Source organism: Pan troglodytes, chromosome 5 (assembly GCF_028858775.2).
Source record: "Pan troglodytes isolate AG18354 chromosome 5, NHGRI_mPanTro3-v2.0_pri, whole genome shotgun sequence".
NCBI lineage: Eukaryota > Metazoa > Chordata > Mammalia > Primates > Hominidae > Pan > Pan troglodytes.
Window position 1 is genome coordinate 6,335,709 of NC_072403.2, and position 26,039 is coordinate 6,361,747.

The 26,039-nt window shown below is 47.0% G+C and overlaps 1 protein-coding gene across 8 annotated transcripts; it reads left to right on the forward strand.

The window, feature by feature from the left end:
- Positions 1-1,442: 1,442 nt before the first annotated feature.
- Positions 1,443-21,649, forward strand: IRF4 (interferon regulatory factor 4). Of its 8 annotated transcripts, none has more exons than XM_063812737.1 (10): positions 1,443-1,502; positions 2,200-2,434; positions 2,788-3,058; positions 4,520-4,706; positions 5,558-5,646; positions 7,311-7,455; positions 9,032-9,139; positions 11,631-11,984; positions 15,227-15,339; positions 17,665-21,649. In XM_063812737.1, the coding sequence occupies exons 3-10, from the start codon at positions 2,843-2,845 to the stop codon at positions 17,806-17,808; spliced, it is 1,356 nt and encodes a 451-aa protein (XP_063668807.1). In that variant the 5' UTR covers positions 1,443-1,502; positions 2,200-2,434; positions 2,788-2,842; the 3' UTR covers positions 17,809-21,649. The 8 variants fall into 8 exon arrangements, with proteins under 8 accessions (XP_063668807.1, XP_054541541.1, XP_063668808.1 ...); XM_063812738.1 differs by having other exon boundaries at positions 1,445-1,502; positions 7,314-7,455; XM_054685565.2 differs by lacking the exon at positions 9,032-9,139 and having other exon boundaries at positions 1,445-1,502.
- The last annotated feature ends 4,390 nt before the right edge of the window (positions 21,650-26,039 follow it).

Here is a 26,039-nt window from a genome sequence, read left to right on the forward strand (position 1 = left end):
AGACATTGACCCAATATATAAGATTAAAACAAAAACTGAGAAATAAGTGAAATCAAAAGCTTTTCAAAAGTTGCAGGTTGACCCACGGTGGTGGTAGTCTAAAATCATATAGAAACCAGAGATCTGATGGTTTACCTGAAAATGCGAAGTAAATGCACATACTCAGCATCTCAGACGATCGAAAGCTCAACGGGTGAAAGCTCAGGGGGTTAATTTTGCGATTAAGGACATCTTGGAAAAGTATGTAAAATCCCTGGTCCACTTAAGTATTATTCCTATTTTGGGCTTTTATTTATTTATTTTGAGATGGAGTCTTGCTCTGTCGCCCATCTCGGCTCACTGCAAGTTCAGCCTCCCGGGTTCAAGCGATTCTCGTGGCTCGTCCTCTCAAGTAGCTGGGGCCACAGGCGCCCCCCTACCAAGCCCGGCTAATTTTTGTATTTTTAGTAGAGATGGGGTTTCACCGTGTTGGCCAGGCTGGTCTCGAACTCCTGACCTCAGGCGATCCACCGCCTCGGCCTCCCAAAGTGCTGGGATTACAGGCTTGAGCCACAGCGCCTGGCCTATTTTGGGCTTTTATACCCCACTGGTAAACTGCTTTCCTCCAGGTTGAGGTTAAAACGACATCATTTTAAGGTGAACTGAAGTCTGGAAGTGATTAAGCACTTGGATCCTTAGGGAGCCTCTCCCCGCCCCCATCTCTTTCATGCTAAGATAATTAAAACTTCGGGGCCGGGGCATTGTCTGAGTCACTTCAATTCACCAACCTAATAGATGCAAAAGGATGTAAGCATGTCAGACACGCAGAGACAGCATTTGAATCAAGCTTAATAGCTCAAGGGAGCTGGGCCATTTCCTATTTTCTTTTTAGTGAGTGCGATGTTCTCTAAACACCGCGGAGAGGCAGGGTTCTCGGTGATGGCCTTGCCAAGGGTGCTCCCGCAACCTCCACCTTCAGTTCTATTTGGACCATTCCTCCGTCTTCCGTTACACGCTCTGCAAAGCGAAGTCCCCTTCGCACCAGATTCCCGCTACTACACGCCCCCCATTTCCCGCCCTGGCCACATCGCTGCAGTTTAGTGATTGACTGGCCTCCTGAGGTCCTGGCGCAAAGGCGAGATTAGCATTTCGCACCTCGCCCTTCGCGGGAAACGGCCCCAGTGACAGTCCCTGAAGCGGCGCGCGCCCGGCTGGAGGTGCGCTCTCCGGGCGCGGCGCGCGGAGGGTCGCCAAGGGCGCGGGAACCCCACCCGGCCGCGGCAGCCCCCAGCCTTCACGCTGGCCCTGAGGCTCGCCCGCCCGGCCGGCCCCGGCTCTCGGCTTGCAAAGTCCCTCTCCCCAGTCCAACCCCCGGCCCCCACAGGCCTCGGCGCCCCGCCCCGCCCCGCCCCAGGCCCCGCCCCAGAGAGTTCTATAAAGTTCCTCTTTCCCACCTCGCACTCTCAGTTTCACCGCTTGATCTTGGGATCCACCGCTGCCCTCAGCTCCGAGTCCAGGGCGAGGTAAGGCCTGGAGTCGGGCAGCAGGAGGGGTGTGAGGCTGATACCAGAGAGGACCCGGAGCGCGAACCAGAGGTTCGATCTCCAGGGCAGCGCAGGGTACCCCGGCTTCGGAGCGGGAAGGGAGCGCGCCCCGTCCTGGAGCTCCGACTCCCACCCCATCTGCGCTGAGCCGGAGGCGCTGGTTTGGGCTCCAAGGCCCGCCTCCTTGGCTCTGCCCGAGCCTCCCCGCCTGCCCTCCGCGCTCCTGCGACGGGGTCGCCACAAGCTGGACGGGATGAGCTAACCGGACTGTCGGGGCCCCAGGAGTGGCTGAGGCGGGGCCGTCCAAGGCACTCACACAAGACGGCACAATTGCCTGCGAGAAACAGCCCCGGCCCTGTGGACCCCAATCCGAGGCTCCTTCCCCTGCTCTTCGTTCCTAAGGGGCCCAAACTCACGGCGGCCTCCGGCGCGGTGCTCACCCGCTAGCGCAGGAGGAGGAGCTCCACATTTGGGTCGCTCCGAGCCTTGCGTGCGGTGGCCTAGCCGGCCTGGCGCGGTCCCTGCCTCCCAGGCTCCGCAGCTGTCGTCGCCCTCTCCCGCGCCCTCCCCGCCTCCGCTCTCCCGGGCCTGCTCCGGGGTCCGGCGGACGCTCTGCGCGCGGAATCCCCCGCTACTGGGCTGCAGCCCCCGCGTCTGCGCCACTTGTCGTTTGCAGAGCCCACTTAATGCTCGCTAGCTGGGCAGGGATAGGGGTCCTATCCGGGGCGAAGGGTCTGGATGCGAGCAGAGAAAGCGGAGGGTGGAGGAACCCGGTGCTGCGCCCCTGGAACGCCCGGCCGCAGGCGAGGTCCTCCGCGCGTGGAGGCCGCCAGGGGAGTGGAAACTGACAGAGTCGCGGGGAAGGGGCGAGAAACGGTTTGGGAGTGAGCGAAGACAAGCGAGAGCTACAAGTGAGTGCGGAAGGAGGGCCAGGAGGGGTGGCGGCTGGATGGGGAGAGAGGGTGCAAGACGAGCGGCGTGTGTCGGGAGCCTTTGGGCTGCGGGTGCGTTACAGGAGAGCAGGCGGGTAGGGGCCTTCGCGGGGGCCGAGCTCGGAAGGCGGACGACTGTGCCCGCCCAGGGGATGCGCCCGGGCCGGCCGCGAAGGTGCCTTCCTCCGGGGGCCTGGACGACCCTGACACGGCACGCGCGCACTTCTCAGCCTCAAAGACTCCGGGGCCTCGTGGTCACTGACACAGGGGATCGGGGCGGGGTGCCCGGAGTGCTGTGCCTCGTGGCTGAAGGGCAGCTCTTCTCCCCGCAGTGCAGAGCAGAGCGGGCGGAGGACCCCGGGCGCGGGCGCGGACGGCACGCGGGGCATGAACCTGGAGGGCGGCGGCCGAGGCGGAGAGTTCGGCATGAGCGCGGTGAGCTGCGGCAACGGGAAGCTCCGCCAGTGGCTGATCGACCAGATCGACAGCGGCAAGTACCCCGGGCTGGTGTGGGAGAACGAGGAGAAGAGCATCTTCCGCATCCCCTGGAAGCACGCGGGCAAGCAGGACTACAACCGCGAGGAGGACGCCGCGCTCTTCAAGGTCTCCGGCCTCGGGAGCCGGCGGGGGCGCGCCGGGGAGGGCCCAGAGATAGAGCCCGGGGTCCCCGGCGCCGCCTCCGAGGCGAGCCCAGGGGACCGCGCGGGGCGGACGGGCGGGCGGCGGAAGCATCAGGTGGCGTCGCCAGAGCCGCAGGAGGAGGAAAGGAGGCCTCAGCTCTCAGGGGGCCTGCGGGGGCCGGGAGCCGGTCCTGGGCGCGTGGAGGCTGCAGGGAAACCGCTGAAGGCCCGGCCCGGCCCGGGGAAGGGCAGTCAAAGGCTTGAGGGGTTTTGGTTGTTCGTCTGTGCGTTCTCGTTTCCACGCAAGCCTCCCACCCTTCCTCCGGGCTCCTGTCTGCCGCCTCCGTCCGTGGGTCTCCCTCGCTCTCTCCGTGCGTCCGCGCCTGTGCCGGCATCTGTTTTCGTCTCTCTCACCGCGTCTCTGTTTCTCTTTTCGCTGCTTTTCTCTCTGAGTCTCTCTCTCTCTCTCTCCATGTTTTTCCTGAGGTCAGCCTCTCTTCTCGCTCCTGCTAGCTCCCTGCGGGTACTCCCACCTCTGTCTTTCTCCTTGTGTGTGTCTCTGTCTCTCTCTTTCCCCCATCGCTGTGGAACTCAGGGCCTCTGTCTAGAGCTGTCTCCCTTACCCTTTGCGCGAGTGCACACACGTGTGTCGCTGTTACGATTGTTCTCCCCTGAGGCAGTTTACCCAGAGAACTACGCGTCTGGGCCCAGCCCCCACCTGTGGGCAGAGCAGGGGAAGGGGACTCCCTCCGGGAATTTGGTCTGAATTTGCTCTCAGAGTGCCTCAGCTGTGCTGCCATCCAGATGCCTCCTGTGGGTGACAGCTCACACCACAGCTGTCCTTGGTCCTAGGCGAGCTCACTCAGACACTGGGTGGATAGAGCCCCCTCAAGGAACCTCCGCATCTCACCCTACCTGTTATAAATACCCAGAAAATGTGTCTTCAACTTGGCAGTGATAGGGTCCAAGATGGAAAATCATTTTCCTAGAGGATAGCTGGGGTCTTTCAGTTTACATTTTGAGCAACGGTGTAAATCTGAAGGACCTATGCACCATTCTTTCTTTTAGAAATACAATTTCAAGATTCCTTATAAAATATCTGTATTTTGGGTTTAGCATGGTGGCTCACACCTGTAATCCCAGCACTTTGGGAAGATGAGGTGGAAGGATGCCTATGCAACATAGCGAGACCCTGCCTCTGCAAAAAATAATAATTAAAAAAATTAGCCAGGCATGGTGGTGAACACCTGTAGGCCGAGGGCCCAGCTACTCTAGAGGCTGAGATAGGAGGACCCTAGAACTCAGGAGTTCGATGCTGCGGTGAGCTATCATCGTGCCACTGTACTCTAGCCTGGGCAGCAGAGCAGGACTCTGATTCCAAAAAGAAAGCTAATAAACCAGACCTGTATTTTGACTTTTCGTTCTCTTCATTCTTTCCCACCAGGCTTGGGCACTGTTTAAAGGAAAGTTCCGAGAAGGCATCGACAAGCCGGACCCTCCCACCTGGAAGACGCGCCTGCGGTGCGCTTTGAACAAGAGCAATGACTTTGAGGAACTGGTTGAGCGGAGCCAGCTGGACATCTCAGACCCATACAAAGTGTACAGGATTGTTCCTGAGGGAGCCAAAAAAGGTAGGGGCTCTCCTGAATTTGGGTCACTTAACAGAGGCAGCCAGATCCTTGAGGCACCTTAACTTCATTCTGAGCATCACTTTCTAGCTTTCCTTTTGTATTGCCTGCCTGCCTGCCTTCTGCCTCACAGTGAAGCCCAGCCTCCTTGCCTGAGTTATGTGGGTCACAAGTTGAAATTCCTGTGGTGTTCAGCGTAGGAGAATTAATCACACCGTATGCCTCAATGTATATGGGGGGGGGGGGTGTGTGCATTGAATATGTGTTTTCCAGTTAGTCTTTCAAAAAAAAAAAAAAAAGAAAAAAGAAAACTGGATAACTTGTTAAAATTTACTTATCTAATAGTCTTTAGTGAGTGACTATTTTGCAGAAAAGGAGTAATGAGAGGAATATCTCATCACTATGCATGGTAATAAAACTGTCAACTTTTAAAGTGTAACATGGTCAGCTGAGGTGTTTATTAAAAGTCAGATTCCTGGACCCCTCTTTTCAAGATTCTGACCAGTGTGTCTGGAAGAGAGCTCAGGAATCTGCATCTGGAACAAATCCTTCAGGTGACCTCACTTGGGAAACATCTGGCTGGCGGGGTCCTTTATGTCACAAGGCACATCCGCATGCCGTCTGTCATGTATTTCTCTACCTGTCCTGTACAACTCAGACCTTGTAGAAAAAAATCAGTTTAATAGCATGAAAAAATAACTTCCCAAGGGAGTTGCTGAAAAATACCTTATTTGTCAACACCGTGTTATGCATTCTAAGAATTAAATGCTCAGGTATTTTTACAAGATTTGACATTTAGTTAGGTCAGTTCCTGTTTTTACGTTGTGCCATTTCCCTTTTCCCCAAACATGTAGGAGCCAAGCAGCTCACCCTGGAGGACCCGCAGATGTCCATGAGCCACCCCTACACCATGACAACGCCTTACCCTTCGCTCCCAGCCCAGGTATGGTGGAGGGCACTGGGCTCCCTGAGGGCGAGGCTGTGTGGGCCAGCTGCCCACATGGCCAGAGAACCACAGCAGCCCAGACAGCAGAACTTGCCATTTGCTATGGCTGCTCCAACAGCCCAGAAAAACCCCAGGTCACTGAACGAATGTCTCACTTTCCAAACGGTGCTGCCATTGGTGTGGATTTTAAGTAGGGGAGGGTCGGGCGTGTCCGCCTGTTGGAATATGCTTCTCAGGTCTTCTGGGAAACAGATGTTTTGTGGAAGTGGAAGATTTTGGAAGTAGTGCCTTATCATGTGAAACCACAGGGCAGCTGATCTCTTCAGGCTTTCTTGATGTGAATGACAGCTTTGTTTCATCCACTTTGGTGGGTAAAAGAAGGCAAATTCCCCTGTGGTACTTTTGGTGCCAGGTTTAGCCATATGACGAAGCTTTACATAAAACAGTACAAGTATCTCCATTGTCCTTTATGATCCTCCGTGAGTGTTTTCACTTAGTCTGATGAAGGGTTCACTCCAGTCTTTTCGGATGATAAAATGCTTCGGCTGTCAGTCTAATAAGGGATTCCCTGAGGAGTTTGGAGGCTGTAAGAGCACCCCCCGTCTCAATGCCAGTGCTTCTTATCTCAGCCTCTCCTGCACTCCTTTACCCCCGTCTCAATGCCAGTGCTTCCTATCTCAGCCTCCCCGTCTCAATGCCAGTGCTTCTTATCTCAGCCTCTCCTGCACTCCTTTACCCCCGTCTCAATGCCAGTGCTTCCTATCTCAGCCTCCCCGTCTCAATGCCAGTGCTTCCTATCTCAGCCTCCCCGTCTCAATGCCAGTGCTTCTTATCTCAGCCTCCCCGTGTCAATGCCAGTGCTTCTTATCTCAGCCTCCCCGTCTCAATGCCAGTGCTTCCTATCTCAGCCTCCCCGTCTCAATGCCAGTGCTTCTTATCTCAGCCTCTCCTGCACTCCTTTACCCCCGTCTCAATGCCAGTGCTTCCTATCTCAGCCTCCCCGTCTCAATGCCAGTGCTTCCTATCTCAGCCTCCCCGTCTCAATGCCAGTGCTTCCTATCTCAGCCTCCCCGTCTCAATGCCAGTGCTTCTTATCTCAGCCTCTCCTGCACTCCTTTACCCCCGTCTCAATGCCAGTGCTTCCTATCTCAGCCTCCCCGTCTCAATGCCAGTGCTTCCTATCTCAGCCTCCCCGTCTCAATGCCAGTGCTTCCTATCTCAGCCTCCCCGTCTCAATGCCAGTGCTTCTTATCTCAGCCTCTCCTGCACTCCTTTACCCCCGTCTCAATGCCAGTGCTTCCTATCTCAGCCTCCCCGTCTCAATGCCAGTGCTTCCTATCTCAGCCTCCCCGTCTCAATGCCAGTGCTTCTTATCTCAGCCTCCCCGTCTCAATGCCAGTGCTTCTTATCTCAGCCTCCCCGTCTCAATGCCAGTGCTTCCTATCTCAGCCTCCCCGTCTCAATGCCAGTGCTTCTTATCTCAGCCTCTCCTGCACTCCTTTACCCCCGTCTCAATGCCAGTGCTTCCTATCTCAGCCTCCCCGTCTCAATGCCAGTGCTTCCTATCTCAGCCTCCCCGTCTCAATGCCAGTGCTTCCTATCTCAGCCTCCCCGTCTCAATGCCAGTGCTTCCTATCTCAGCCTCTCCTGCACTCCTTTAGCAGGTTCACAACTACATGATGCCACCCCTCGACCGAAGCTGGAGGGACTACGTCCCGGATCAGCCACACCCGGAAATCCCGTACCAATGTCCCGTGACGTTTGGACCCCGCGGCCACCACTGGCAAGGCCCAGCTTGTGAAAATGGTAAGGAGGATACCAGGGCAGGAAACAGAAGAGCTAATTGCTAATGTGGCCATGGGCCATGGTGAATCCTGGTCTGTCCTGGGCAGCACCAAAGCTCTTTCCCCTTCTTAGAGGCTGCGTGTGCAGCTCGGGGAGAGGAGGGTTTTCTCACTCCTGTGGGATGGTGGCATCCCACAGCCAAGTTTACTCTCAGGATCCATGCTAGGCACTGCCCTTCGTGGGATCTTATTTAAACACCACAGAGATCACTCCAGGCAGTGGAAAACAGCCCCCCCACTTTTTATATAGAGAGGAGATTGTGGAAGCTCATAAATAATAAGTAGGGATGCTGGGAGATTATTGAGCTGGTATATTTCTCTCGAATAGTGGTGTGTTCATTGTTGCTATTGTTGGAATTAGAGGTGATACTAAAAAAGGAACGGAAAAATACCATGGCAAACACATAAAACGTCTCTACAGGTGCCTATGTACCCCTGGGTCCCAGAGAGACTTGCTGATTCTGGATTAGATGTGGGCCCCTTCCCTCGGGAGTTCCCCAGACATCAAAATGAGCTCCCTCAGCAGAAGCTCTCATCAGCTGGGTGCAGGGAGAATCTGGCAATGCGGTAACTCAGGCCTTCAGGACTTTTGAGTTAGTTACTTAAATGGAAGTCCTGAGACAGGTCAACACACTGAACCCTTTGGATGTTTTAGGAATATTTGTTCCTTTGCAATTTGGCCTTTTTTTCCCCAGTCATGTTCAGGTTATCCTTGGCTGCAGGTAGTGAAGAGGTGTACCACTCTTTAATGTTTGTACTGAGTGGCATGTTCACAAAAAAGCGCAGAATTCAGTTGCATTGGCTTTTCAAGAGGGATTTGCAGCAAGGGCTGGTTTCCAATATGGTAGTGGAGGAATCGGCTAACATAAAACTAGTTCCTGAAATTCAGACTTGCGTTTAGTGCTCTGGCTCTATGGAATTAGTAACCATGGGAAAGAGGCAATGCTTAGAATTGTGTAAAGTGATGGAGTAGGTAGAGACCTGTCTTGAAGCATCGGTAACAGTAAATGAAGCAGCAGCAAGATCAGGTGTTCTGTGCCACATTCTTTTTCCATTCATGTTTCATACAACATTGTCTTCAGGAACATGGTTCAGTGTTCTCCCAACCCACAAGAGACAAGCAAAATAAAAATGGACTAAATAATCTGTTAGTTTTTAATTGGGCTCTTTGGCACAGACTCAAGTAGACCTGAACTCTGAGCTCTGTTGTGAACCCGCTTTGTGAACAAGGACAAAGCATGTCATCTGTCTCTGAGCCTCAGTCTCCCTGTTAGTCAGTTACAGAGAGAGCGCTCCAAGTTTCCTTCCAAAGCTGCGCACTGGCTCGTTTCTCCATCAGCTTTGGTTTTCCAGTTGGTCTCCAGCTCATCTTTGCCTCACAAGAATGTGCCCTGCTAGTCGCTGGTGCTGGGAGTGGGTGGGAAGGTGATTGGGCGCCAGCCCCTTCCTTCCCAGGCTTCACACACACACCCCAGGAAGCCCCGCAGTGCGTCGGACTCTCTGTCTAGACATCATCTGATTTTTATTTGCAAATGCAGGTTGCCAGGTGACAGGAACCTTTTATGCTTGTGCCCCACCTGAGTCCCAGGCTCCCGGAGTCCCCACAGAGCCAAGCATAAGGTCTGCCGAAGCCTTGGCGTTCTCAGGTGAGTGCAGGGTTTGCTCCTGGAGGCACCGCAGGAGGCCAGCCTCTGCTGCCAGCTCTGTCATCTTTGGGCAGATTCGATGGGACTTTAGACACTTGCTTTGCCCCCTCTGGGGTCTGGAGTAGATGTAGACACATCCTGTGTGTGAGGTGACCAGGGTGATTTAGGAGCACCATTAGAAAACCTGACATCACTGCTTGTGGTTCTGCTGACCGTTTCAGCCACTGGCTGGAATGGAGTCATTTTGGCTTCTTCACTGGCACCTCTCCGAATTTCTAGGAATGTGCCTTTACCTTTACCAAGGGCCCCTCTTCAGCCAACATCCTCACGATGTGGAATAATTGCTTGGAAGTGTAGAAGGGCTTCTCATTTTGAGAAGCTGATCATCCTTCCAGGTTGAGCCACAAAGAAGTCCTCTTCCTCTACTCCCTGGGGACATTAGTTCTGGTCCCTCATCTCTAAAACATTGATGTGCCTAAGAGTAATACACATTTTGGTCTTCCTCTGAACTTTAATATAGCTTGCAAACAAATATGGATTCAATCTGATTTTTAAAGTTTTATTTCTAAAAAAAAAAAAAAAAATCCCTGCACCATGGAGATCTTACCTACTATAAAGAAGGCACCTCTAGGCTTGGCAAGCACACGTGCTATATGTATATTTATTTTTCAGATAATATTTTGGATTGTTTTTAAATGGGATTTGTTCTTATATTAAAACCAAATAGCTTAAGGTTTGGAATTCTCAGCTTGCCCTCTGGCATCTTTAAAAATCAGTGATGAAAAATACTAACTAAATTCTGAAGGTTTCAGGGAGGCGAGAGTTGTGGCACTTTTGCTGCTCAGAGGGGAGCTGGAGTTTGACCTGCCAGCTCTTTCTAGTTGTGAATGAGGCTTGCACCTTTTTTTCTGAGGTGCTCGTGAGTAACTGAGGATGCCCTTTGGGAGGAGGTGCTTCTGAGCAGGAAGGCTTGTGTTTGTTTTTAGAAACTTTCAAACCCTTGTCTTGAACACCTAAGACTTGTGTGGGTGCCTGAAGAGTAGGAAATAAACAGCTATTTATATCTCGGCAACCTCGTGATTTCTGATGACATTAAATGAAATGAAACCTGCCCCGAGAATCACCTCGAATGGCCAACACCCACTCTCTTTGGGGTGCACTGTCTGACTCGCTTTCAGACAGTGTGTTGAAGCAGAGAATTGAGACAGTGATGTGGGTTAACTCTCAAAACCTGCTATTGAGGAATAAGATAGTTTTGTGGGTTTCTTTTTTTGGTATGCATGATACAGATTAATTATCAGCCATGAGCACATTTATTAGATAACTGTGATTCCCATTGATTTTGGGGTTCCATACAGTTACCAGTGGCAGCTGCCTCCTGTCTGTGCCACTCCCCTGCGGTCTGGCTGAGGAGCTTGTGCAAACCCAGCTTGGTTCTTTCAACTCATGGGCGATATTTTAAAGAGGCTTCTGAAATCAGCAAAACGTTTGTAAATGGATTCATCTTGTTTAAAGTTTCAGAGAGCGCAGTTTTAGAGTTCTTTTCAAACTTAAACACAAAGCCCAGTGGGAATTTCAGCAGACTTTACATGAACTTTTAGAGCATTTTTCTCATTAATTTCTTTCTTTTCACAAGAATTAATTTTGTGATAAAAACACCACATATCCAGTGTGGAAAACTAATTTAAAAATCAGAAAAACAAAAATGGAAAATAAAAACATCACATTCTACCACCCAGAAATCACCATTAAGGCCTCAGTGCTTACCCTTTAATGTGTGTATGTGAGTGTGTTTATATATAAGTTATATAGACATAAATAATTAAGCACCTAATTCTATATATAATTTATATATGTACACACACACACACACACACACACACATTTGCTTTTTACCTAAATGATGTCATGTTATTATTTTGGGGACGTTTCAGGTATGTGGACCGACTTGCTTCTTTCTGAAACACTGTTATATTTTTTGCTAGTATAAATTAAACTTAGGGTTCATTTCCTCCAAAGTAAAAATTGATTTGCTTAAAGATGAATTTTCATTCAGTGACACAGGACTTAAATGACATCGCCACTATCATCATCATCATTCACAAATAAGACTTAGCAAGTTCTTAATAGTGATGCTCTATAATAGGAATTCAACTTACATTTCCAGAAAATTAATGAAAGATACACTTGTTCCTTAAAAAAAGAGTCGGTGGCCACATACGTTTGTAATATGCTGGTTTAGACAAATTAAATGGGTTTCTTTCCACGGGACTTCTCTAAGTGTTGACGGAGCTCATGCTGTCTGTGGATCTCTCGGGGAGACAAGGGCACGCAGCGTTTCCCAGGCCTCCTTGACGCGGGAACCTTTTGTTCCTCCACGGAGCATTTGGGACACTAGAGTTCCACCACAGGTGCTTGGCTCTGTGGAGTCGTTGGCCTCGAGGTGGTGTCCTTGGCCCCCAGCACTGACTCCGGAGCTCTGTGTTTGCAGACTGCCGGCTGCACATCTGCCTGTACTACCGGGAAATCCTCGTGAAGGAGCTGACCACGTCCAGCCCCGAGGGCTGCCGGATCTCCCATGGACATACGTATGACGCCAGCAACCTGGACCAGGTCCTGTTCCCCTACCCAGAGGACAATGGCCAGAGGAAAAACATTGAGAAGCTGCTGAGCCACCTGGAGAGGGGCGTGGTCCTCTGGATGGCCCCCGACGGGCTCTATGCGAAAAGACTGTGCCAGAGCAGGATCTACTGGGACGGGCCCCTGGCGCTGTGCAACGACCGGCCCAACAAACTGGAGAGAGACCAGACCTGCAAGCTCTTTGACACACAGCAGTTCTTGTCAGGTACGGCACCTCATTATCTGTTAGAATGGAGGTGGTGATGGCCCACCTGCCACAGGGGCCGGAAACCACAGGGTCCCTCCCACCCCAGGCTGAGGTCTTCCTCCTGTTGACTCCGGCGCCCGCTGGGCTTGGGGCTTGACTCCAGTAGAGATCTTCTGTCTGGCTCTGTTGTGGGCAGAGAGTCTGGATCAGATGGTCCAGGTGGACCATGGCTCAGGCTGTTCTCTTGCAATTCTGGTTTTCAGCAGTCGCCTCTTAACACAGTTCCATTTCATTGCACTATGATCTCGACAAATACGTCTGCTGATGTGGCGGCTCTTTTCAGGTTCCCAGAAAAATCATAAAGGTTAGAAGCATATTGTTAACATTCTTGGTTGTCAGATGTGTCACCCTCATGCAGATGCTGCCCCACGAGTGAGACGGAGGGTGGAGTGGACTGTACTGGTTTTGCACAGGAGAAGTTATAGGAGAGTGCTATGAGTTGGCTCTGTGACATGAACATTTCTAAGCATATTTTTCAGAACCAGTGAGTTTTGTTTTTCTACCTTGGATTTCATGACAATTCAGCGAACCTCTGGCTGGCTTCTGTGAAGCCCCTCGCCCTGCCATGCTGGGCTTCCTCGCTGGCTTTGTGGGGCTGTCCAGGTGGAGGGAGCCTCCCGTGTGGGAGGGAGCTGCTCTACCCGCCACCCGCCACCCCACCGCCAACTCTTCCTCTGCCTTTTCCCAGTCCTGTCCCTTCCTGAGCCCCTTCAGAAACTCCTGTGTCTTTGATTTTTCATGTGCCTCCCCTTTTCTTGAATGTGCTTCTTCATTCAACTTATTTAAAATAAAAATATGACACGTCTGTGTGCTCTGGCACTGTTGACATGTGCTCGTACTTCTGGGTGTAAGTGGCCCAAGTTTTTGTAAGCTCATCCAGATTTTCTTTTGGTGCCCAAAGCAAATATGTCCCCAGATAACTAAGCTTCAGGCTAGGTGTGGTGGCCCATGCCTGTAATCCCAGCACTTTAGGAGGCTGAGGTGGGCAGATCACTTGAGGCCAGGAGTTCAAGACCAGCCTGGCCAACATGGCAAAACCCCGTCTCTACTAAAGATACAAAAATTAGCTGGGCGTGGTGGTGGGCGCCTGTAATCCCAGCTACTCAGGAGGATGAGGCACAAGAATCGCTTGAACCTGTGGGAGGCGGAGGTTGCAGTGAGCTGAGATCGCACCAGGTGCTGCAGTTTGCAGGACAGAGCGAGACTCCATTGCCCCCCACACCACAAAAAAATAACTAAGCTCACACAGAGGCTGACCATAGGAAGAGGGAGAACCGTGCTGGTTCCCCGAGGCGGCGGCAAGTGAGGAAGTCACCTGGGGCTGGACACCTCTCATTCTAAGGGCAGAACCATCCCCAAGCCCCGGCCAGGGCGGTCCCATCCTTCTTGGGGTTGGGCATGGTGTTCATGGGGGACCAAGGAAATTGAAGGGCAACTGGGGGGACCCCCCCGCTCCCCTGTCAGCATCTCCTGTGTCTGCCTTGGGATCTGGAAGAGCTCACGTAGGCCAGGAAGGCTAAGGCCCAGTGGGCCTGGATTTCTGAAGACTCTGGACCTTGGTGCCAGTGGATTCAGAAGATACCACAAGGTGAGGGCTTTCTAATGAAAGTGTCACAAGGAACTGGCACTGGCTTCTCTGAGTGCCTCTTGCTGGGCGTTTTTAGGGAGGTAGAGCCCCCGTGGTGACTAAGCTGGAAGGTGCACGTTGAGTCACAGGTGCACTGCGTGAGAGATAGCACAGGCAGGGGGTGGACGCCTGTGAGTGTCCTGGGGCTGTAGACTTGCATGACTAGAACTTACTATTAATCTGTGAGCAAGAGCTGGTCTTGGCTTTCATTCCTTCCTCTGTAACCAAAGGCTGTGCTCTTTGCCCACTGCAGCCTCTCACCTCAAAGTGTTCACTGAGGTTCAAGGAGGATGCTGTAAACGTAAAAACTGCAGCTGTGCTGACCAGCTTCTGCATAATTAAGGATTCCCACCAAACACTCTCATGTTATCTAGGGTTGGAGCCATGCTTTCTCAAGAGAATTGTGCCAACTTGCCATTCTGATTAGCCTGTGTAGGTGTAGTCTCAGATCATGGCAGTGTGAATGTATTTTACACATTCTGACTAAGTCATTTGGGTTTGATTTGAATTCTGGAAAAAAAAAAAAGCAGGAAGTCAAATAGTCCTGTAAGTTAGCTAGAAACTTCTGTTCAGTTGAAGAGAACAGTGGAGATCTTTGATATCTTCCTATTCAGGTCTGCACAGCACTAGGGACAGCCCCCAGGGCCCGGCCCGAGGGTGTGTATCTGATAAGGACGCGTCTGTTCTGCAGAAGCTGTAGCGGCTCCTGTGTCAACTCGTTTCTTTTGCGGGCGTGACATTTTATTGTAGCTACAGGCAGAAGATTTGTCTTGTGTACAGGGGAGGGGGCATGGGCTAAAGTCAGGGGATGGGCACTTGTCTTTCCAACAATGTTCCAGTCCGTTTTGTATCTTTTGGGTAGGTGTGGTGGCTTCAGGATGTATATGTGTATATCCACAAGCGGGAGGCCAGGGGGGCTGCCCCACTCCCGTTCTCAAGTCGAGTTACTGTTCCGTCCCTGGAGACAGGCAAGAAGTCTACTCAGAGTTACACAGTTCAGGCATAGTGACAGTGGGACTCAGCTGCCGATGGCTGGTGCTCAGTCACCACGTTGACGTTACATATTTTCTGTGGTGCCTGAGTTACGTGGATGTCCGCAGTAGCACAGATACTGGATTATGTGGGCTCTGTAGTGAGGGGATGAGGTTTTAAAATGATTCTGGGATGTCGAAACTTTCTGATTTTTTAAATGAAAACTTGTCCATGGCATAAATTGGTCTTTTGCCATTGCGTGACTACGTTTCTTGTTCTTTATCTCCCAACTTCACTGCGGTCTACTACCTTTTGAATCTTCCTGGGTCCAATGCTGCAAAGCAGTGTTCTTTAGCTGTCGACTAGTTCCTCTTGAAGAATCGAGGGAGACCGAGGGCCCTGGGGGGAAAGCACCCAAAGGAATGCATACATGCTATTTTGTATCTGAGATGTTCACATCAAGAGCCCCACTCAGCGGAGTAAAAGTGCTCATTCCTCTTGCAGTGTTCAGAATCACAGTAAGCTCTTGCTTCCTGTTTAACCTGGTGTGTTTGGTGATGAGGGTTTCTGAACATGGTCTCTTTCTTGTGGGCTTCTACAGAGCTGCAAGCGTTTGCTCACCACGGCCGCTCCCTGCCAAGATTCCAGGTGACTCTATGCTTTGGAGAGGAGTTTCCAGACCCTCAGAGGCAAAGAAAGCTCATCACAGCTCATGTGAGTCCTCAGTTACACTCCTACCATAGTGGCTTCCTGTTCTTTGTAAAGGCCAGAGTTTCATTTAGAAAAGTCCCAAATGAAAAGTAAATGTCAAATGACCTGGAAAAATAAGCGTAACCCTTAAACTAGTGAGGGAGGAAGCATGGTCCAACGAGTAGCACAGTCTGAGGACCCACGTGCTCCTCCCAGACTTGAGATCTGCTCATCAAAGAACCAGGGAGGACAGCCTCAAAGAAGGGTGCCTCTTTCCCCATCTTTTTTATTTTTCAGGAAAGTTGTCGTATTTCCATTTTATAGGGATTGAAAAAGATTGATGGTAAAAGCTGCCCTTTAAAATTCTCCAGGTTAAGATTGCTTTAAGAATGCTATCTAGCTCTAGTGGATCTTCATTCAATGGAAAAGCTTTTCCCAAATGAGAAACTATCCATTCCCTGGAGGCATTTTGTAGGTCTCTGCAGCTGTGTCCTAGCACCTCTTTTATTTCTGGAATTTTAGAAATTATTTAATTATTGGGCATATGATATTTGAAAGAGGCTAAATCTTTCAAGGAATTCAAGCAAATCAGACCGTCTCATAATGTTCTCTAGCATAGCTCAAGATGGGTTCAACTGTGGCAAGTAACACTAAAAGGTTAGGGTTAGGATTAGGGTTAGAGTTTTCTTTTTTATGAGAAAAGGTTTCCATAGATAACATGAAGCATTAATTTGCCATGGGAAACAGAATCTTGAACCCTTAAGACTTTTGAATTTGAAAACTTCACATTGCTACATGCTTGCAAGCATTATTAACGGGCTTGCATGCTGAGCAATACCAGGTAAAAGTTACACCCCCTAACATCAAAGTTCCCATCATGTTCTAGCTCTGATGCTATTTCTCATTGAGAACTGAAATGAAACATGGTTTAATCTTGAACATACAACCCCCCTTCTTGATTTTAAAAACAAAGACCAGCCAACCAACCAGTATATAATCCCATAGACTCAGGAGTTTTCTCATGAGTTCTCTCCAGTGATTGACTTAATAATTGATATGATTGTTGAAATAATAACTGATACGTTGTTAACAACAGGAATTGCTAAATGACTAAATAAACTTGGCATTGATAAGCAGCATTTAAGAAGTTGATGATCGGCCGGGCACAGTGGCTCATGCCTGTAATCCCGGCACTTTGGGAGGCTGAGGTGGGCAGATCATGTGGTCAGGAGTTCGAGACCAGCCTGACCAACATGGTGAAACCCCCTCTCTACTAAAAATACAAAAATTAGCCGGGCGTGGTGGTGCGCACCTGTAATCCCAGCTACTCGGGAGGCTGAAGCAAGGGAGTCACTTGAACCCAGGAGTCAGAGCTTGCAGTGAGCCGAGATTGCACCACTGCACTCCAGCCTGGGTGACAGAGTGAGACTCTGTCTCCAAAAAAAACAAAAAAAGAAGTTGATGATCAGCTCAGCTATCACATCAATCCAGTTTTAAGGGTGACGTGGATGCAAGTCACTGTCCTGTAAGTCAGGGAAAGATGGATCCCCAGATGATCCCCTCATGCTGAAGACGAGGCTGCGTGCTCCATAAAATGAATAAACACACGTGTACACCTATGAGTTCCACTTTTAAAAATTATTAATTTAATTCATTTCAGGTACTTAGGAGTTTAGCTTAAGTCGTTATATATAAAATACAGTCTCTAATATCATGATTGATGGAGAGCATTCAGCTTGCCTTAGATGCTGTAAATTCAGGAAAAGCTGAACATTAAGGCGTTTTTGTTTTTTGGTGAGTGTGATCCACGCTAATAACCAGACAGTATAAATTTGAGGCCAGTTAGCTTCTCTTTTTCCACAATAGTAGTTTTGTTGTTGTTTAACTTTACTTTTTATTTCTTTTACCTCTGGTTTAGAACTACACAGATTACCTAGAAATCAAACCATTCAGGATGAGTTCCTTGTTTCTTTCAAACTGCAGTTGTGGAAAAACAAAATCGTTGGCCTAAATTACCCTGCAGATTCCCTCAGACTTCCTTTTAATTTGATCACTTTACTTGATTTGATGCAGTTTTAGTTAAATGTACATTTTAAGTGGCAGTCGATTTGAAAGTAACATCTTTAACCCAGAATTAAGTCACTTTGGCTGTTTTTTTACATGTTGATCTATAGAAGGACTAACCAAAAAATTGCTTCTTTAGATGGCTCCAAATATGAAATGTTTTGATGTGTTCCAGGATGTAACTTTGGGCTTTACGTTACTGTCTCCTTAGAATCTGAGTGCTGTTTAATAGTGAGCCAGTTGCAGGATATCTCAGTAATGTCTTTTTAAAATCTCTTATTAAAGGTAGAACCTCTGCTAGCCAGACAACTATATTATTTTGCTCAACAAAACAGTGGACATTTCCTGAGGGGCTACGATTTACCAGAACACATCAGCAATCCAGAAGATTACCACAGATCTATCCGCCATTCCTCTATTCAAGAATGAAAAATGTCAAGATGAGTGGTTTTCTTTTTCCTTTTTTTTTTTTTTTTTTTTTTTTGATACGGGGTCTTGCTCTGTCTCCCAGGCTGGAGTGCAGTGACACAATCTCAGCTCACTGTGACCTCCGCCTCCTGGGTTCAAGAGACTCTCCTGCCTCAGCCTCCCTGGTAGCTGGGATTACAGGTGTGAGCCACTGCACCCACCCAAGGCAAGTGATTTTCATTGTAAATATTTGACTTTAGTGAAAGCGTCCAATTGACTGCCCTCTTACTGTTTTGAGGAACTCAGAAGTGGAGATTTCAGTTCAGCGGTTGAGGAGAATTGCGGCGAGACAAGCATGGAAAATCAGTGACATCTGATTGGCAGATGAGCTTATTTCAAAAGGAAGGGTGGCTTTGCATTTCTTGTGTTCTATAGACTGCCATCATTGATGATCACTGTGAAAATTGACCAAGTGATGTGTTTACATTTACTGAAATGCGCTCTTTAATTTGTTGTAGATTAGGTCTTGCTGGAAGACAGAGAAAACTTGCCTTTCAGTATTGACACTGACTAGAGTGATGACTGCTTGTAGGTATGTCTGTGCCATTTCTCAGGGTAGTAAGATGTAAATTGAAGAAGCCTCACACGTAAAAGAAATGTATTAATGTATGTAGGAGCTGCAGTTCTTGTGGAAGACACTTGCTGAGTGAAGGAAATGGAATCTTTGACCGAAGCCGTGCCTGTAGCCTTGGGGAGGCCCATCCCCCACATGCCAGCGGTTTCCTGGTGTGGGCCCCTCTGCCCCGCCCTCCTTCCCATTGGCTTTCTCTCCTTGGCCTTTCCTGGAAGCCAGTTAGTAAACTTCCTATTTTCTTGAGTCAAAAAACATGAGAGCTACTCTTGGATGGGACATTTTTGTCTGTCCTACAATCTAGCAATGTCTAAGTAATGGTTAAGTTTTCTTGTTTCTGCGTCTTTTTGACCCTCATTCTTTAGAGATGCTAAAATTCTTCACATAAAGAAGAAGAAATTGAGGAACATAAATCTTAATACTTGAACTGTTGCCTTTCTGTCCAAGTACTTAACTATCTGTTCCCTTCCTCTGTGCCACGCTCCTCTGTTTGTTTGGCTGTCCAGCGATCAGCCATGGCGACACTAAAGGAGGAGGAGCCGGGGACTCCCAGGCTGGAGAGCACTGCCAGGACCCACCACTGGAAGCAGGATGGAGCTGACTACGGAACTGCACACTCAGTGGGCTGTTTCTGCTTATTTCATCTGTTCTGTGCTTCCTCGTGCCAATTATAGTTTGACAGGGCCTTAAAATTACTTGGCTTTTTCCAAATGCTTCTATTTATAGAATCCCAAAGACCTCCACTTGCTTAAGTATACCTATCACTTACATTTTTGTGGTTTTGAGAAAGTACAGCAGTAGACTGGGGCGTCACCTCCAGGCTGTTTCTCATACTACAGGATATTTACTATTACTCCCAGGATCAGCAGAAGATTGCGTAGCTCTCAAATGTGTGTTCCTGCTTTTCTAATGGATATTTTAAATTCATTCAACAAGCACCTAGTAAGTGCCTGCTGTATCCCTACATTACACAGTTCAGCCTTTATCAAGCTTAGTGAGCAGTGAGCACTGAAACATCATTTTTTAATGTTTAAAAAGTTTCTAATATTAAAGTCAGAATATTAATACAATTAATATTAATATTAACTACAGAAAAGACAAACAGTAGAGAACAGCAAAAAAATACAAAGGATCTCCTTTTTTCCCAGCCCAAATTCTCCTCTCTAAAAGTGTCCACAAGAAGGGGTGTTTATTCTTCCAACACATTTCACTTTTCTGTAAATATACATAAACTTAAAAAGAAAACCTCATGGAGTCATCTTGCACACACTTTCATGCAGTGCTCTTTGTAGCTAACAGTGAAGATTTACCTCGTTCTGCTCAGAGGCCTTGCTGTGGAGCTCCACTGCCATGTACCCAGTAGGGTTTGACATTTCATTAGCCATGCAACATGGATATGTATTGGGCAGCAGACTGTGTTTCGTGAACTGCAGTGATGTATACATCTTATAGATGCAAAGTATTTTGGGGTATATTATCCTAAGGGAAGATAAAGATGATATTAAGAACTGCTGTTTCATGGGGCCCTTACCTGTGACCCTCTTTGCTGAAGAATATTTAACCCCACACAGCACTTCAAAGAAGCTGTCTTGGAAGTCTGTCTCAGGAGCACCCTGTCTTCTTAATTCTCCAAGCGGCTGCTCCATTTCAATTGCTTTGTGACTTCTTCTTCTTTGTTTTTTTAAATATTATGCTGCTTTAACAGTGGAGCTGAATTTTCTGGAAAATGCTTCTTGGCTGGGGCCACTACCTCCTTTCCTATCTTTACATCTATGTGTATGTTGACTTTTTAAAATTCTGAGTGATCCAGGGTATGACCTAGGGAATGAACTAGCTATGAAATACTCAGGGTTAGGAATCCTAGCACTTGTCTCAGGACTCTGAATAGGAACGGCTTCCTCATTCCTTGTCTTGATAAAGTGGAATTGGCAAACTAGAATTTAGTTTGTACTCAGTGGACAATGCTGTTGAAGATTTGGGGACTTGTTAAAGAGCATTGGGTCATATGGAAAAAATGTTATGTGTCTCCCAGGTGCATTTCTTGGTTTATGTCTTGTTCTTGAGATTTTGTATATTTAAGAAAACCTCAAGCAGTAATTAATATCTCCTGGAACACTATAGAGAACCAAGTGACCGACTCATTTACAACTGAAACCTTGGAAGCCCCTGAGTCCTGAGCGAAAACAGGAGAGTTAGTCGCCCTACAGAAAACCCAGCTAGACTATTGGGTATGAACTAAAAAGAGACTGTGCCATGGTGAGAAAAATGTAAAATCCTACAGTGGAATGAGCAGCCCTTACAGTATTGTTACCACCAAGGGCAGGTAGGTATTAGTGTTTGAAAAAGGTGGTCTTTGAGCGAGGGCATAAATACAGCTAGCCCCAGGGGTGGAACAACTCTGGGAGTCTTGGGTACTCGCACTTCTTGGCTTTGTTGATGCTCCGCCAGGAAGGCCACTTTGTGTGTGCGTGTCAGTTACTTTTTTAGTAACAATTCAGATCCAGTGTAAACTTCGGTTCATTGCTCTCCAGTCACATGCCCCCACTTCCCCACAGGTGAAAGTTTTTCTGAAAGTGTTGGGATTGGTTAAGGTCTTTATTTGTATTATGTATCTCCCCAAGTCCTCTGTGGCCAGCTGCATCTGTCTGAATGGTGCATGAAGGCTCTCAGACCTTACACACCATTTTGTAAGTTATGTTTTACATGCCCGGTTTTTGAGACTGATCTCGATGCAGGTGGATCTCCTCGAGATCCTGATAGCCTGTTACATGAATGCAGTAAAGGTCAGGTTTTTTTTTATTGATTTTCACAGCTTTGAGGAACATGCATAAGAAATGTAGCTGAAGTAGAGGGGATGTGAGAGAAGGGCCAGGCCGGCAGGCCAACCCTCCTCCAATGGAAATTCCCGTGTTGCTTCAAACTGAAGACAGATGGGACTTAACAGGCAATGGGGTCCACTTCCCCCTCTTCAGCATCCCCTGTACCCCACTTTCTGCTGAAAGAACTGCCAGCAGGTAGGACCCCAGAGGCCCGCAAATGAAAGCTTGAATTTCCCCTACTGGCTCTGCGTTTGGCTGAGATCTGTAGGAAAGGATGCTTCACAAACTGAGGTAGATAATGCTATGCTGTCGTTGGTATACATCATGAATTTTTATGTAAATTGCTCTGCAAAGCAAATTGATATGTTTGATAAATTTATGTTTTTAGATAAATAAAAACTTTTAAAAATTTGTTATGGAATGTGTGTGTGTTATTAAACATGCATCCTGATAGCTTTTAAAGCACTTTCTCCTGCGGTTACGTTCCTTCAGAGAGGCTGCTGTACATGTCTCTGAAATCAGATCTCCAAGTGTTCACCTTGTTAAGGAGACAAACGCTGGCCAAGTGCCGGGCGGCTCCTCCCGCACAGAGGAGTGTCTGTGAAGAGTAATCACCCTACTCTCCCGGTAGCATCTGCCTCCTCTTCCTTTACCTGTGCTTTAAAAGGTTTAGGGCTTTCAAGGAAGTTGTTTTTAATGTTTTCTTTTGTTTATATTCGAAGCTCCTCTGATTTTGGTCATTGCTAAAAAGAAGGGATATAGGTTAACTAACATTCCAAATGTGAAAATCGAATGGAAAACTGGATAAAGAGAACAGGATTTAGATGGAACCCCTGGGGATCCGTACGTCTGCTGTTGACCTCAGCTCCAAACTCTTCCTCTCTCTCAGCAGCCAGGCAAGGGAGTCTCCTTTCTCAGCTTCATCGCTTCTACTGATTACATGGCTCAGCTCCTATGCACCTACTAACTTCCAGTCCAGCAGAAAAACTCAAAGAACCAGGCTGCAGCTGCTGGTGCTAAAATCCTTGCAGCTGAAGGTTACATAGAGCTGTCAGAAAAGTTTGTAGTTTGGATCTAGAACCCCCCCTAGAATAGTAGATTAGCATAATTTTGATTTTGCTAAATGGTAAAATTTCTTTTCTAAACCCTCACAAGTTCAGTTGAGAAACTTTGCTGAAAACAAAGATCAATAAATCTTAGCATAGTGATAAGACAAAGGAGACAGCAGCTCCAGTGTTTTAAAAGGGGACAAAAATGAGAGAAGGTAGTAAAATCTGTTCCCAGATTCCACTGCTGCCTTTGCTGTTCCCAGGAAGGAAGGATTTATGTCCTGATCTCAGGAGACAGGCTTCAGCAGAGTGCTTCCCTGTGAGTTCTGTGTTCCTAACTTAACAATTCTCAATATTTTGGGGAGAAATATTTTGGTTTCCTTCAGTCCCCCCTTGAAGCTTTACTTTCAGAAAGTTTCACATGTTAAAAGCTAAGTTGGTAGTTTTGGAGAGATTTGGGTTAGAAGTTTTAAGATAAGAGATTTGGCAAAGGAGGAGGAGAACATAGTTTGGAACAAGCAGAAAGGAACCAATTTGGGTACATTGTTCCATCTCTTATTGTATCAGTCTTTCAGTCCTGAAAATAGGTCAGTTCTGTTAAATCATTGCATCCCATTTCAGAGGTGGTGTAAGTGGGCTTCCATAAGAGTTATGTCTTCCATATGGTGTAGGCACACAGGTACTTTATCAGAGACATTTGTATGGAAATAAAAAGAAAACAAAGGTCTATGTTTCAAGCAGTCTATAAGCTAGTTTCTGGAGAGCAACCAGCTGAGATTTCTAGATTTGGGTTCAAATAATTTTAAGTTGGAGTGGACAGGCAGTGGCAATCTGACAGATTTTTCTGGATTATAGTTTGCATCAGACGTTCCAGTGAAGTTTTTGTCCATAAATAAATTGTGATGACTTCTCCAAAGTCTATATCAAGTTGTTCAGCTTTCATTTGCAGGGCTTCAGGAAAGGCACGGTTTTAATTTCTAGTGATTTCAAGTCAGAAAGGTGGGAGAAAGTTGGGAATGTTAGTCTGAAGAGCCATAGCAGGTATTAGAGGAAACTAAAACTTCAGGATTCAGTCCAGATAATTTTTAAAAACTCTAAAACAATGGACAGGGCTAGAATCTAATAACAGCTATGCTATAGCTGTTCTGAAACATTTTTTCTCTTTACAGTCACCTCCCTGTTTACCAAAGATAATCACAATAAGTCCAGTTTACTTACAAAACAAGTTTAGTGTCATTATATTTAACCTGATCATTTACATAAGTACAGCAAGAACAGTGATTTAACATATAAGCTCTTTTTAAGTCAGCGTTGCTGGAACTTTTCGTAAAGAATTTTATTAGATTAGAACACTAAAACCCTCTTCAGACTAGGAAGCCGTGCCACAGACTTACCAACAGATTTTATCTGAGATACCTGGGTAAATTTTTTTCTTGAGGTCTCCAAAATGTTTTGAGGTTCCTGGGCTTGTCAGAAAATGACATTATTTACTTACTGCAAGGCTAGAAGTGCTGGAAGGGCACCGCATAGTTCAGGAACAAAGTGCCAGGCCAGTTCTTTCAAGGGTTTTATTGGCTCCTTAAAGTTAACGTTCATTCCTTAAAGCAGTCTGGTCACATCTGAAAAAATGACGTCCCAGTCATAGCCTTGATGATATAACCTGTGTTTCCAATTTTTCCAGTCCGAAGAGAGCAGATTCCTAGTGAACTTATGCAAATAACTATCTTGCCATAAAAATAAAATTTCTCACATACAGTTTCTAAATCCTGGAGGGCTCAGGTGAAGAAAAAGATAAATGTTTCAATATTTGTGCACAAAAATATACTTTACAAAATTACTGTAAAGCTGTAGATTACTTAAGAGGGAAAAAAAGTTTTCTCAACTATGGAAAGAAAACATAAAAAGAATCAGCAATGCTTTAAACAAAAAATGTTGCAAAAAATCATTTTAGTCCTTCCTTGGTTTAGTTTCGTGTAATTCTTGTTTTGCTTGATTTGGGGTTACTAATTTTATGAGTCCAGTTTTTTTTTCATTAGCATTCTGGGAATTTTTAATGACTCCAATAATATGGTCTCAAAGTTGTCAGGAACCTGTATTCAAGAGTACTTCTTGCAGTCCTTTCTATGAACCTTCTTGAAGACATAACACTTTAGGATCTGCAAAGAGCTTTTAGAGAAAGTATCATAATAAAGCAATTAATAGCAGATAACAAGACTTAAAATGGACATAGTTAAAGACACAATTGACATGGAAATTTGGTTACTTTCTGTGGCCTACAACAATTTAACATAATACCCATAATTATAACTGACAACATTACCAAAACATATCAGATTTTTAGGAATCTCATACAATTTTAGAACACATATTAATAACATATCCATATGATATAGTTTGGATCTGAGTCCCCACCCAAATCTCATGTTGAAATGTAATCCCCAATGCCAGAGGAGAGGCCTGGTAGAAGGTGACTGGATCATTGGGGTGGTCCCTCATGAGTGGTTTAGCACCATCCTCTCAGTACTGCTGTCATGATGGTGAGTGAGTGCTCTCAAGATCTGGTTATTTAAAAGTGTGTAGCACCTCCCCCACTTCCTCCTCCTGCTCCTGCCATATAAGATATGCTTGGTTCCCCTTCACCATCCACTATGATTGTATGTTTACTGAGGCCTTCCCAGAAGCCAAGCAGATGCTGCCATGCTTCCTGTACAGCTGGCAGAACTGTGAGCTAATTAAACCTCTTTTCTTTATAAATTACCCAGTCTCAGGTATTTATTTATGAAGTGCAAGAATGGAGTAATATAGAAAATTGGTACCAGTAGTGGGATATTGTGATAAAGATACCTGAAAATGTGGAAGTGGGTTTGGAACTGGATAACAGACAGAGATTGGAAGAGTGTGGAGGCTCAGAAGAAGACAGGAGGATAAGGGAAAATTTGGAACTCCCGAAGGACTTGCTGAATGATTGTGACCAAAATGCTGATAGTGATATAGACAATGAAGGCCAGGCTGAGGAGGTCTCAGATGGAAATGAGGAACTTATTGGGAACTGGAGTAATGGTCACTTTCGTTACGCATTAGCAAAGAGCCTCTACTCTAAAGATTTGTGGAACTTTGAACTTGGGAGCAATGATTTAGGGTATTTGGCAGAAGAAACTTCTAAGCAGCGAAGTGTTTAAGATGTGACCTGGCTGCTTCTAACAGCTTATCTTATATGTGTGAACAAAGAAATAACCTGAAACTGGAACTTATATTTAAAATGGAAGCAGAGCATAAATGTTTGAAAAATTTGCAGCCTGGTCATGTGATAACTTAAAGAAAGGAAAATTTCGCTAGCACCTCTATCTAGGGTCTCAAGTTCTCATCTGACAAAGTACACAAAGGCCTTACAACCCCATGTGTCCATAGATAGAAGAATAAAAAAAGACAGTCTGTAAGAGAGGAAATCAAAAGCTGTTCATGGTAGTAGAAAGGATTACCAATGGGTACCACAAAAAGTCAAGACTCATATAAATAATTAAAAACAAGGCATTTACACTAATTTGTATAAATGTTTCTCTCCCAAGCTAAGGTATTTACTAAGGAAATCAATTTGGTGGTGGGTCTAAAGAACTTTATTTAACTCTGTGTCAAATCCAATCTCTGCTTGAATGCTGCTTAATTAATTCCCTGAATAACATTTCAAAAACATGGTAAGATTAACATCTTCCATGGGCTGAGAAAGGCTTAGAGAATTAGGCGGAAGAGTGTTTT